Source organism: Lepidochelys kempii, chromosome 2 (genome assembly GCF_965140265.1).
Source record: "Lepidochelys kempii isolate rLepKem1 chromosome 2, rLepKem1.hap2, whole genome shotgun sequence".
NCBI classification, from domain to species: Eukaryota; Metazoa; Chordata; order Testudines; family Cheloniidae; genus Lepidochelys; species Lepidochelys kempii.
In genome coordinates this window covers 100313847-100327920 of record NC_133257.1, presented here as the reverse complement: position 1 = coordinate 100327920, position 14074 = coordinate 100313847, and the positions used below count along the sequence as shown (strand labels likewise).

Below are 14074 nucleotides of genomic sequence, written 5' to 3'. Positions count from 1 at the left end.
GATCACTCTCCTTACAATGTGTTTGATAATCAAGGTGGGCCATTTCCAGCACAAATCCAGGGTTGAACAAGAACGTCTGGGGGGGAGGGGGGGTTAGGAAAAAACAAGGGGAAATAGGTTACCTTGCATAATGACTTAGCCACTCCCAGTCTCTATTCAAGCCTAAGTTAATTGTATCCAATTTGCAAATGAATTCCAATTCAACAGTTTCTCGCTGGAGTCTGGATTTGAAGTTTTTTTGTTGAAGAATTGCAACTTTCATGTCTGTAATCGCGTGACCAGAGAGATTGAAGTGTTCTCCGACTGGTTTATGAATGTTAGAATTCTTGACGTCTGATTTGTGTCCATTTTATTCTTTTACGTAGAGACTGTCCAGTTTGACCAATGTACATGGCAGAGGGGCATTGCTGGCACATGATGGCCTATATCACATTGGTGGATGTGCAGGTGAACGAGCCTCTGATAGTGTGGCTGATGTTATTAGGCCCTGTGATGGTGTCCCCTGAATAGATATGTGGGCACAGTTGGCAACAGGCTTTGTTGCAAGGATAGGTTCCTGGGTTAGTGGTTCTGTTGTGTGGTTGCTGGTGAGTATTTGCTTCAGTTTGGGGGGCTGTCTGTAGGCAAGGACTGGCCTGTCTCCCAGGATTTGTGAGAGTGTTGGGTCATCCTTCAGGATAGGTTGTAGATCCTTAATAATATGTTGGAGGGGTTTTAGTTGGGGGCTGAAGGTGACTGCTAGTGGCGTTCTGTTATTTTCTTTGTTAGGCCTGTCCTGTAGTAGGAGACTTCTGGGAACTCTTCTGGCTCTGTCAATCTGTTTCTTCACTTCAGCAGGTGGGTATTGTAGTTGTAAGAATGCTTGATAGAGCTCTTGTAGGTGTTTGTCTCTGTCTGAGGGGTTGGAGCAAATGCGGTTGTATCGCAGAGCTTGGCTGTAGACGATGGATCGTGTGGTGTGGTCAGGGTGAAAGCTGGAGGCATGTAGGTAGGAATAGCGGTCAGTAGGTTTCCGGTATAGGGTGGTGTTTATGTGACCATCATTTATTAGCACTGTAGTGTCCAGGAAGTGGATCTCTTGTGTGGACTGGTCCAGGCTGAGGTTGATGGTGGGAATACCGACTAACACGGCTGTTACTCTGAAACCTGTCATTATGCAAGGCACTGCATTTAGCCGTATGGAGTGGAAATCTATCAGCTGCATGAAAAAACTTGTATAGATACAGACAGACATCTTCCTTTCCAAATGCAAACAGATGGACATCGTATCAAAAGGACTGAAGGTAAAAAATCCATTACAATCTACATACCACACAGACTATGCTGACAGCTTGTGCCACACGCTCTCAAAGAAACTGAAGAATCACCTGATCAACATCCTCTACAGCAAACAGGGAAAGATTAAGAATGAGCTCTCGAAAACGGATACTCATAAAAAAAAAACCAAGCTTCCACACAAACTTCCCCGGGGCTGGACTTTACTAAAACTAGACAAGCCATTTACAACACACACTTTGCTTCTCTACAAAAGAAAAAGGACACTAAACTTTCTAAACTACTACATGCCACAAGGGGCCACAGCAATGGTTCCCTCAACCCACCCAGCAATATTGTTAACCTATCCAACTATACTCTCAACCCAGCAGAAGCAGCTGTCCTATCTCGGGGCCTCTCCTTCTGCCCCTCCACCCCCACGAACATGATACAGTTCTGTGGTGACCTAGAATCCTATTTTCGATGTCTCCGACTCAAGGAATATTTCCAACATACCTCTGAACAACATACTAATCCACAGAGACCTCCCTACCAACACTACAAAAAGAAGGATTCTAGGTGGACTCCTCCTGAAGGTTGAAACAGCAGACTGGACTTCTACATAGAGTGCTTCCGCCGACGTGCACGGGCTGAAATTGTGGAAAAGCAGCATCACTTGCCCCATAACCTCAGCTGTGCGGAACACAATGCCATCCACAGCCTCAGAAACAATTCTGACATCATAATCAAAAAGGCTGACAAAGGAGGTGCTGTTGTCATCATGAATAGGTCAGAATATGAACAAGAGGCTGCTTGGCAGCTCTCCAACACCACTTTCTACAAGCAATTACCCTCTGATCCCACTGAGAGTTACCAAAAGAAACTACAGAATTTGCTCAAGAAACTCCCTGAAAAAGCACAAGATCAAATCCGCACAGATACACCCCTGGAACCCCGACCTGGGATATTCTATCTACTACCCAAGATCCATAAACCTGGAAATCCTGGGCGCACCATCATCTCAGGCATTGGCACCCTGACAGCAGGATTGTCTGGCTATGTAGACTCCCTCCTCAGGCCCTACGCTACCAGCCCTCCCAGCTACCTTCGAGACACCACTGACTTCCTGAGGAAACTACAATCCATCGGTGATCTTCCTGAAAACACCATCCTGGCCACTATGGATGTAGAAGCCCTCTACACCAACATTCCACACAAAGATGGACTACAAGCCGTCAAGAACACTATCCGCGATAATGTCACAGCTAACCTGGTGGCTGAACTTTGTGACTTTGTCCTCACCCATAACTGTTTCACATTTGGGGACAATGTATACCTTCAGATCAGCGGCACTGCTATGGGTACCCACATGGCCCCACGGTATGCCAACATTTTTATGGCTGACTTAGAACAACGCTTCCTCAGCTCTCGTCCCCTAATGCCCCGACTCTACTTACACTATATTGATGACACCTTCATCATCTGGACCCATGGAAAAGAAGCCCTTGAGGAATTCCACCATGATTTCAACGATTTCCATCCCACCATCAACCTCAGCCTGGTCCAGTCCACACAAGAGATCTACTTCCTGGACACTACAGTGCTAATAAACGATGGTCACGTAAACACCACCCTATACCAGAAACATACTGACTGCTATTCCTACCTACATGTCTCCAGCTTTCACCCTGACCACACCACACGATCCATCGTCTACAGCCAAGCTCTGCGATACAACCGCATTTGCTCCAACCCCTCAGACAGAGACAAACACCTACAAGAGCTCTATCAAACATTCTTACAACTACAATACCCACCTGCTGAAGTGAAGAAACAGATTGATAGAGCCAGAAGAGTTCCCAGAAGTCTCCTACTACAAGACAGGCCTAAAAAAGAAAATAACGCCACTAGCCGTCACCTTCAGCCCCCAACTAAAACCCCTTCAAATCATTAAGGATCTACAACCTATCTTGAAGGATGACCCAACACTCTCTCAAATCCTGGGAGACAGGCCAGTCCTTGCCTACAGACAGCCCCCGAAACTGAAGCAAATACTCACCAGCAACCACATACCACACAACAGAACCACTAACCCAGGAACCTATCCTTGCAACAAAGCCTGTTGCCAACTGTGCCCACATATCTATTCAGGGGACACCATCACAGGGCCTAATAACATCAGCCACACTATCAGAGGCTCGTTCACCTGCACATCCACCAATGTGATATATGCCATCATGTGCCAGCAATGCCCCTCTGCCATGTACATTGGTCAGACTGGACAGTCTCTACGTAAAAGAATAAATGGACACAAATCAGACGTCAAGAATTCTAACATTCATAAACCAGTCGGAGAACACTTCAATCTCTCTGGTCACGCGATTACAGACATGAAAGTTGCAATTCTTCAACAAAAAAACTTCAAATCCAGACTCCAGCGAGAAACTGTTGAATTGGAATTCATTTGCAAATTGGATACAATTAACTTAGCCACTCCCAGTCTCTATTTAAGCCGAAGTTATTATGCAAGGTAACCTATTTCCCCTTGTTTTTTCCTAACCCCCCCTCCCCCCCAGACGTTCTTGTTCAACCCTGAATTTGTGCTGGAAATGGCCCATCTTGATTATCATACACATTGTAAGGAGAGTGATCACTTTAGATAAGCTATTGTCAGCAGGAGAGTGGGGTGGGGGGAGGTATTTTTTCATGCTTTGTGTGTATAAAAGATCTTCTACACTTTCCACAGTATGCATCCGATGAAGTGAGCTGTAGCTCATGAAAGCTTATGCTCAAATAAATTGGTTAGTCTCTAAGGTGCCACAAGTACTCCTTTTCTTTTTGCGAATACAGACTAACACGGCTGTTACTCTGAAACCAGTTCTTTAATGGTAACAATAAGCTTATGACAAACATTGTACTACTTCATGGTTGCTCAGAGCTTCATGCCATACTCTGTCAAACGCTGTATTGAGGTAATCAAAGATGTGGTAAATGTCCTGTTAGTGTTGTAAGTGCTTATCACATTGAACATGAAGGTTGAAACCTGTTCTGTGGTGGTACTTCTGGCACAAAAGCTAGCCAGCGATGATATTCCCTGAGTGTGGCTTCAGTCTGTTCAATGACTTTCAACATCACTTTGCTGGGGTGGCTAATTAAACTTATGGTCTGGTAATTTTGACACAATTGCAGGTTGTCTTTCTTTGTCAGAGTGATTAGTGACTGTGTCCATGTGGAGGGCCACTCACTGGTCTGCCAGATCTTGTTGCAGATCTTGGTGAGTACATCTTACTATTTCTCCTCCAAATTTCATCAGTGCAGCTGGGATGTTGTCAATACCTATAGCTTTTCCGTTCTTGAGTGATTTCACAGCATCTGCACTTCTTCATGTTGTATTGGAAAGTTCTCCTCCTCTGTTGAATCTGGGCTGTCTAGGACACTAAGATCTCCACTTGTCTTGTGGTTGCATAGATCAGAGCAGTAGTTTGTCCACCTATTGATGATGTCCCTTTCTTCTGTTCCCTTCTTTGTCTTGAATTGTTAGCTTTGGTCCATCTTTTCTTCGTCAGATCTTTTACAACCTGGAAGGCTTGTTTGCTATTTTTATTATTGATACTCTTCAATTTTAGAGCATTGTTTTTCAATCCATATCTCCTTGTCCACCTTCATTACTTTCTTGATCTTTCTGCTAATCGCTCTGTATTTATCAGCTTTCCTCAGTGCTGTTCTTGTGTCTCAAGTTCTCTTCTGATGTCACACATGTAGTGTTTCATTTATGACCCATCGGTTTGTCTTACGATGTTTCCCAAGGATGTCCATTGCTGCCTCATTCATTAGTGTTGAAATTGTTGGTCGTTGCTTCTACGTCGTCCTCTAGAGCAAGCAGCAGGGCAAATTTTCTGCTGATCATTGGAATGACTCTGCAATGTTTCAGTCTGAGTCTTTCCAAGTCAAACTTGGTTCTGGTGAATTTTGGCCCGAATTTCCTTAGCCGCAGCCAAAAACTTAGCATCACAAGGTTGTGATCACTTCCAGTATCAGCACTGGGGAAGCTCTTTGTTTTAGCTCTGTTAATCCCAGAACTAAATCAGTTTTGCACCATGTTGTAGTCGATCTGGCTGTGATTTAGACCATTAGGTGTGTGCCATGTTGATTGCCTGCATGCTTTATGTGCTCCTAATGTTTGCCAGAACCAGATGATTATAGCTGACAAACTCAAAAAGCCTCAATCCTGTCTCATTGGTGGTTGCATTACGGGAAGGGCCACAATCTCACCAGTCTGCCTGTGCAGCAGTACCTACTTTAGCGTTCCAATCTCCCTGTACAATCAGGATATCTTTCTTGTGTACCGTATCAATGATGTCTTGGAACTGATTGTAAAAATTTTCAGTTTGCTCATCATCATACTGATGTAGGGGCGTAGACTTGTACCACTGTGATATTAAATGGCACTGACTTTAGAAGGATGGAAATAAGCCTGGTGGACATTGGGCGGCATCCTAATACTGAATTCTTGATATCTTTATGCACAAATCCTACATTGTTGCCATGTTTGTCCTCTCCACTGTAATAGAGTACGTGGCCTTCTTCCGTTAGTGCCTCTCCACAGTTCTTCCATCAGACCTCAGAGATTCCTAGGAGGTGCCAGGTGTATTGTTCCATTTCATATGTGAGTTCTTTCAATCTCCCTATTTGTCTGAATGTCCCTACATTCCATGTGACTATGGTGGCGATATCTCTTCCACGGATCCTCTTGGTTGGGGTTACGCCAGTAGTATGCTTGTCGTGTCCACCCTGGTGGGAGACTGATGGTGTGGTCATTATTAACCCAGGGTGTGATCAATCCAGTATGTACATGGTTGACTTGCTTATCATATGTTTGTGTCTTGGGCTCCGCCAGGTTAGAAATTTGCCTGTCTCTCTCCAGGCAGCCCCCTTTTAGTTGCCTCTTACGAGATGCAGGAGGAGCAGTGGGCCTATTCTGTTGCCAGACCCACAGCCTACTAGATAACTTAAGATCATGCAGCTGCCTTCCACTACCATAAGTCTCTACTGTGAAAAAAATTAGTGGCACAGCATTAACTGAAACTAGTGACCTTCTCAGAAATCCTGTTTGATACACTTAATTCTTGTCTAACCTTTTTTCCCTTTATTTTCTTGCAGGATGACAGAGACAAAATTAAGAAACCAGTGGTAAGTGTCATCACTCTGAAATCTCAAATCCAGTGTTTCATCTGGACACTGAGGCTTTTTGCACACAGTGTACCTACTTAAAGACAAAAGGACATGAAGATCAAGTTTAAACTACTTTAAGGTTTTATTTTTCAAGTAAAGTACTGTACTTGCCCTGAGACTTGCTGTCAATCTGTGTGGCTTTACAGTAACCCTTTCCTCTTGACTAAATGTTTTCTTCTGTTCTTGCCAAAACAAAAATCCTCCCAAACAAAATAGGAAATTAATTCCAGTCTCTGTTTCGCTATATAGAAAGTGCCACCAAATGTACAAATTAACTATTTTTTTCTAGATTTTATATAAAAATAATCTTGTGTTAAGTGTAAAAGTTAAACTTTTAGGAAAAGTTTATTAAGTTGTCTGTTTAAGTTTTGTATGAACAGTTGGGGACAAAGCTGAAGGGTTTCTAATTACCTCAACTTTTGCAGTATAGCTCTTGGCAAAATGGACACAATTCACAAATATTACAAGCATGACAGTTACCACACCTCTAAACAATTAAGTTGAAGCTAGAATATAATTGCGTCAAGTCTGAGTTACTATACTTTTCTATCAACCCCTGAAACATTTTAGATTAGGTAAACACAGAATATTACCACCACGGATTTTTTTTTTAGTACTACTTTATTTACAGGACATACATCCAAAAGCATCTGTTATGGATGCATCTATAATTAAAATAAAGCCACAGGAATTAGTAGAAGTGGTCCAGCAAGTTGGAAGTAAGCAGCAAATTATGAGGGCCAGGGTTTGTTTAGATTCTGATGCTAGTACACCTGTAGTAGGTGCAGCAGAATGCCCAGTAGGCAATTAGATTAAACTGCGTAATCTTGCTTGATAATTATCTGTTCCAAAATTTAGTTTCCTGCAGACTTACCACCCAGTCAGGGATGTCTTGCTGCTATTATAAAGAGAGCATTAACTTTGAGAGCCCCCCCCCCCCCCCCATTTGCTTTGAAAAAGTATACATTTCCTCTTACTCCCTAAAAATTTTAAAAGTACTTTAGTAACATTAGCTCACCCCTGTTCTATATGTTTAACAATTAAATCATGTATTCTATACAACAAGATTCCAGGATTGTCACTTTGTGTCACTCTGAAGCCTATTATGTCTCTAGAGTCAGCTTGAAGCTCTGGAAACAGCAAGAAACATAATCGGAGGATATTTTTGTTCAGACTATCACTAGGTTTTACGATCTGTTACCCTCCAGTTTTTAAATTTTCCATCATTTTGACTTTACAGATTACAGCCACGTGGTGCATAGCTACAGTAAGGCACTATCTATGCCATGTCAAGAGTCCTAGAGCAGGCATTCTCAACCTTTTTTCTTTGAGGCCATCCCAACATGCTATAAAAACTCAGGGCTTCAGCTGGGAGAAGTGGGGAGGGGGGCAAGCTTGGGGTTCTGGGCTTCAGCTGCCCAGCAGTGGGGAGACCTTGGGGCTTCAGCCCAACAGGGCACCTGGGGCTTTGTGTGACCCTCACTTTAGAAATGCTTTCCTAGAGTATCCTGATATCTAAGTTAATGTACAGTTAATTTGCATACAGCCATTTCAATGGTTGTATGGGGGAGACTGTACAGATAGTGGATTACTTATCCCAACTGCCTCCTGCACAAAGCAATACAAATCTCCCAGTACAATCCTCCCAGACAAAAATCAATGCAACTGCCCACACAACAATCAGCAGACACAACAATCTAGACTCTCAGCCCCTCATGGCATCACAAACCCCTCATTCACCACAAATCTATACTACTCTCCCATAGACAAATCAGCACAACCACCCACAGGAAAACAACCAGCATACACAATCCTAAATATCTCTCTGAAGTCTAAAATGTCTGAGTTAGTGTGAAGTGATGGAAACCGTTACAAGCCTAGTTGAGACCTTTTTGTTTAGAATATCACCAGTTTTCAATCATCACTGGGATTCATGGTCTGTTACCATCCAATTTTTAAGTTCTCAGTGGCTTTTAGACACATGGCTTTACGAATTACCTTTGCGCAACCACTCAAACTTTCAGGTACTAGTAGTTTAATTCATAAACTAACGGCTACACTGAGCAGCTTTTAATGAGAACATTAACTTTATTTTCTGACTTTCTGTTGAAATGTGCAACTTTGGCATTGCAGTTCTTTTTGTTTTTAAAAACAAGATACTAAAACACAAACTGCCAATGCAAGTTAGCATTTTAAATGATTAAGTCTTGAAGTCCAGATGTCCCTGAGATAAATGGGATGGTGGATAAGTGAGTTCTCACAATTACTCCTGTTTGGCTGGAGGAACTGTTAAGGGCTGGGTTAACAGGGCAGCAGCACACTTGAAAAATGTCATCAAAGAATATAAACACTGAAGATGTGTATTCTGTGCATACAGGTTTGTGGGACCAAGCTTTGTGTTTCTGAAGGATTTACAGAGAGTTCACTCTTTCAATAAGAATTGGTATTCCTTTTGTGAACAGCCCCAGCATCCTGTGTTTTAGTTGAAGGAGGAAGACTAGCAATTTGTACTTGTTTCCTAATTGTTAATGGGATTTCAGTTTTCCTTAAATTTTCTATCAGGAAGTTTCACATTTTAGATCTATGCTGAACGACAAGTCCGGGAGCTCGTTGTTTCCTGTGAGAACAACACAAAATTGATAAGCAAATAGTACAGGCTATCTTTACAACCAACACTATCTTCTGATGTGTTGCACTTACCATAAATCAAGAAAACGGAAATGTTTTGACCAGACTATACTCCTCCATTAGGAGTTGCTGTTTGAAGTCACTGGGATTTGTGCTCCAAAGTCACTTAAGTGTTTTTCGAAATCTCACCCTTACGTGCCTATCCAGGGGTTATAGGAGCCTAAGTTTAAGCTCCGGATTTCAAAATCACAGTAACTTTGTTAATGTATTGAAGCCTAAATATCTAACACTAAAGCAGTGTGCTTTTGACATGACACCAATCTAATGTCACTAATGAAGTTGTTGAATACAATGTTAACCATTGATGTTGTGAATACTTATGCACATGCTTAACTTCAAGCACATTGGTAGTTCCATTACTGTTAATAGGGCTACTCATGTGAGTAAAGCTATATACCTGCTATATGTTCAATATTTTGTTTTTGCCTGTAGCAGTGTTTGTTTGAATAAGACATACTAACAGTAGTGGCATTTAAAAAAAATTAATTTATTGACTTTAAAGTTGCAGTAGCACAAAACTTCAAATTAGTTTCACAAAGCTTCAATATGATGTAAATTAATCAAGTGAATTAATCACTCCACCCTTGTTCTCAATAAGAAGTATTTATGTACAAATTTGGAGTATTTAGTTTGAATTATTGGCAACCAAAAAGTCTTGGTCTTAAAATGATTGTTTTTCCACTGCAATAATTAAACCTTTGAAATGTTTACCTGAGATTGAAACCAAGCATGGAAAGTTTAGGCCACAAAGAATATGTAAACAGTCTTGATATAACCTTAACTACAGACGTTAATGCAACCACTAATTAGTAAGAGAGGGACATAAAAAATGACTTGGCAACAATTTTAGGTAACCATTTTGTTATAAGTGAGGTATAAATTGCAGCAGGAAACATGGGATCAGAATGTTCTCTGATTAGCAAATTACTACTGAAGCTTTTAACTATAAGGCTGACTTCATCCAGGCATGAAAGCTGCATTTGTGGCTTGCTTTGGCTAGTTGTTGGGAAAAGATATAAATAAGTGTTATGGTGAATCCATTTCCTTTAGCCAGCCCCCTGTGGGGAAGTGGGGAGGGGGGGGGGAAATTGCCACTCATGTTCAGTATCTTAGTTATGACTTTGTTTTTCAGGAAACACTTCTTACCACTGTGGACTCTAATTCCAGGTATAGTATGGCTTGTAATGCCATAAATTTAAAAGACTGGTGCTTCGTTGAATTAGGGAAGGGTAACCATGAAGTGGGGGGAAAAAATACTGATCCGTTCAAACTACTAGCAAATAAGATGGTCGATTTTAGGGGCTTATCAATGCTAGGAAGTTAATTTGGAGTAAGATAAGGAGTGAATTTAAAGCAGGAAAGCATTCCTGATGAACTCCCTCTGTGAAAGCTCTTTATTTTAGAATGTGTCCACACAGGGAATAACTAGGAATAACTTCCCATGGAGTCAGACCCTAGGAATGGATGACATGTGAAGGTTGTTGCCATATGTAAATCCCAGGTTTGCTCTCAGCACTCTCCAGGGCATGTTGTAGTCTTACCATGCAGATTTTACACTTCATCTTGAAGTTAAGTTTACCTTCTTCTAGAGAAGATCTGGTATGCTACTAATGCAAGAGATGCTTGGTGATCTTACTCACTAGTGCTGCTGCTGTCGCTAGCTACTCTGGCTGCCTTATTGATAAGCATCAACTCAGAAAAGTCTGTCCTGCTGCATCTAAGTTAAATATAAGGAGGATTCTGGGATAAACATAGAGCAGCACATATACCCTGTACCCTTGCTAGAACGCAGGATTTGGGATCCATGTGCGGTACTGCTTTAAAATGAATTGCAATTAAAGTAATTAAATTGGGATCCATGGCTGTGTCCGCGTTATATGCGAATTCGTGCTATATAGACATGCGTTCTAGTGAGGGTCCAATGTAGTAAAATTTTAAAATGTGCACAGATGTTCACATTTCAACACAATCCAGCCAGAACTTCATGCATTAATACTGTTCATTACCTAGAAGAATCCTGTGATTCAAGAATCTTCGATATCACTTCCCACAGAGGAACTGAAGTACCAAAAGTTTTATTGGGAAAGCTCACCTGTATCTTCTCTTCAGTGAATGGCACTGTTCTGTTGCGACAAGCCATGGCTTTAAGTTTGGCTGGAATTTTATTCTCCAATCAGCAAACTTTGTTTCAAAGTCTAAGTTTTTATAACTGTACATGCAGTCATGTTGGCTGGCAAGAGCATATTACCAGCATTTGGTTCTAGACCATCCTAAACACTCCCCCAGTCAAAGGCTCTCTTGTCCTTAACTGAAGAGTGGAAAAGAATTACAAAGTAAACTTTTTTTATAACAAGTAAAATCTCCTCTGTAATTTAGCAACTGTTAGACATTGCATGAAAATAATTCTCACTGTGATTCCTTCTAGTTGGTGGACCAGTTGGGTGATCCCAGCAATAGCAGCAATTATTGTGGCCCTGATGTATCATTTCTACATGTCAGAGTAAGCATGCTACTGAGAACCAATAAAAGGAGAGACGAATTTGGGAAAGAAAACAGAAGCCATCTTAACTCACTACACTTCCTGACAAAAGCATAATAGCTGAAAAGAAATTTTTTAAATTGAACTTTTCCAGGAAACTTTCTGCTGTGCACTTTCTTCTTAATTCTACCTTTTACTCACTGCTTAAGTGCTAAAGGTAGTGTTTATCTTTTGTATAACACTGTTTTATTCTCTAATGAACCATTTGAGATAATGCTGTTTTCTGTATTACAACAGATGTTATGTATGTACCTGCCTGAAACTTGTAACTTTGCTTCTTTAATGTTTGTTAAGGCTGTCTGTCTGAATTTAATATGAATCCTTCAGCCCTAAATAACTATGAAAATTGGTGGGCATGTGTCTATGAAAACAATGTTCATTTTACCTTTTACCCATAATCTTATATTCTTTGCTTTCAGTCTAGCACTGCTTTCAAATTGTTTTTTCTTTCTACATAAAGAAACAAATTCAAATTTTTTACTTTTTATTTAAAAATAAAATGGAGAAAGTTCTGTGGTGGTAGGTCTAAGGGTCAGTAACGCTTGTAAATGTATGTAAAGTGTAGCCTATACAATGCGTGGATCTACATGTCAGGCTGTACAATGGCCTGCTTCAAAGACCTTCCTGACACCTAGGACTAGTACAGAGTGCTACCCTAAAAAAGCCAGCGTGCTTAATTCAGTTGCTTATTGGAAAAGCATCATTGAAGCATAGTGAAATTAAACTTAAGGAAACAATTAGGATATCTCATATAAACATTATCCTGTCTAGTTTGAAAAAACATACAACTCAAAAGCTCTTTTATTGGTTCTGCTTTTTAGGGGGGAAATATTTTATGTAAATTCCACAACAGGTAACTTTTCTAAGTAGAGCAAAATATTACTTTTAGCAACCACAACTCTGAACTGATGTGACTGTAACTTATCCTACAACTTGAGCTAAAGCTTTAGGAAATCTTCAACCTAAAGCTATGGTTCCTAGTAAGTGAAACTGATTATCTAACTACTGTACTGAGTTTACTGTGCTGATTCTTAGTACTAAGGAAAAAAGGAACATACAACTTGTACTTATCATGAAATAACTCTTCAGGAGAGGAATCTTGCTGTTTGCATTTTCTAGGGTGATGTTTTTAACTTGTGCTATTCGTATGTACAATATCATGAATAAAAGCACATCCCTAGTGTCTTTCCACATTCCTATAAAATTGGATTTTCTGTCTCTCAAATGTATTAATTCCAACTCAGCAGAAAAATCTACACAGCACCATAAGCCTCTGATTAGTGGGCTTAAGTCAGCTGACTTGTGTCAGAACCCAGGACTAGTGTGTCTACACTGGTTAACTTAGGTTAAGGATTTTCTGACCTGTGCTTGAATCTGGGGCTCTGGTATCCACACTACAGTGTACAGACCTCAATCAAAATAACCCTATCCTGTACCCCCAGTGTTGACACTTCAGCCTTACAGAGGTGTTGCATTGTGGGAAAACTGCCCACCCTGTTTTCTAACTGGTGGTACTGTTGATGGGACTCAGGTGCTAATAAGGAGCACATAAACTGCATAATTAGCTCTTTTTTGTGGCGGTCTCAGTAGAATGAATGCAGTTTGAGAAGACTTTATGCTGACCTGCCATCTAATCTGAGAATTGGATTCTTCACTAGGCTGAGTCACATTGACAGGATGTGCACCTGTTCTGAGGATAATTAGGACATCACTATCCAGGGCTGTCCAACTATTACAATGAAACTTTGCAATTCTTCATTTTTAAAATGGGATGTGCACTGAAGGTTTTTGTTTGGTTTTTAATTTATTTTTGTCTGTTTTTAAGTTTGACATAAATTGAAATTTCCCAGGAAAAAAACACACTCCAGCCTGGCTGTTCCTGGCTACCATGAATCCCTAGGCCTTGGAGTGTAGTGTGCTCCAGCACTCCCCAGGGCTCCCTTATCCCTCTGAGACAGCGGAAGAGGGGCCAAGCAGCTGTCCTAAAGGAAGTGTGAACAGCAGACCTACTGGCTCAGAACAGCTGCTGGAGAGATGACTGTGGACATCCTGGCAGTCAGGAGCCACCTGTCAACTTTTCTTCCTATTTTGGCCAAGCTGCACAGCAGCAAGGAGGAACTAGAGCTGCCACTGGGAGGCTGTGGGGAAGTTTTGGGGCTAGCCCCTACTCACTACCCTCATAGTGCACGCTGCCTGGTCACCCCTGCCAATGCAGCCCCAGGGAAGGCAGTGGGGGCCAGAGAGTGGAGCGGGACCAACTTGCTGCCCTGCAGAGAGGGGAAGCAGCCAGGCTGCTTTGGATCATCCCTTCCCTCGCTGTACTGAGCTGGGGACTCTGCCATTACCCCACGCTGCAGGGTA

The 14074-nt window shown here is 41.5% G+C and overlaps 1 protein-coding gene across 2 annotated transcripts in view; it reads left to right on the top strand.

Annotated features, from left to right (window-relative positions):
* The window catches only part of CYB5A (cytochrome b5 type A), a 28512-nt gene extending 15595 nt beyond the window's left edge, over window positions 1–12917 (top strand). Inside the window, exons 3-5 of one of the 2 annotated variants that reach the window (XM_073331768.1) lie at window positions 6415–6444; window positions 10307–10341; window positions 11600–11763. In XM_073331768.1, coding sequence (XP_073187869.1) covers window positions 6415–6444; window positions 10307–10341; window positions 11600–11678 — 144 coding nt within the window. In that variant the 3' untranslated portion in view covers window positions 11679–11763. Of the gene's footprint in view, window positions 1–6414; window positions 6445–10306; window positions 10342–11599 lie in introns of both variants that reach the window. The other variant, XM_073331767.1, reaches the window with a different exon arrangement.
* The last annotated feature ends 1157 nt before the right edge of the window (window positions 12918–14074 follow it).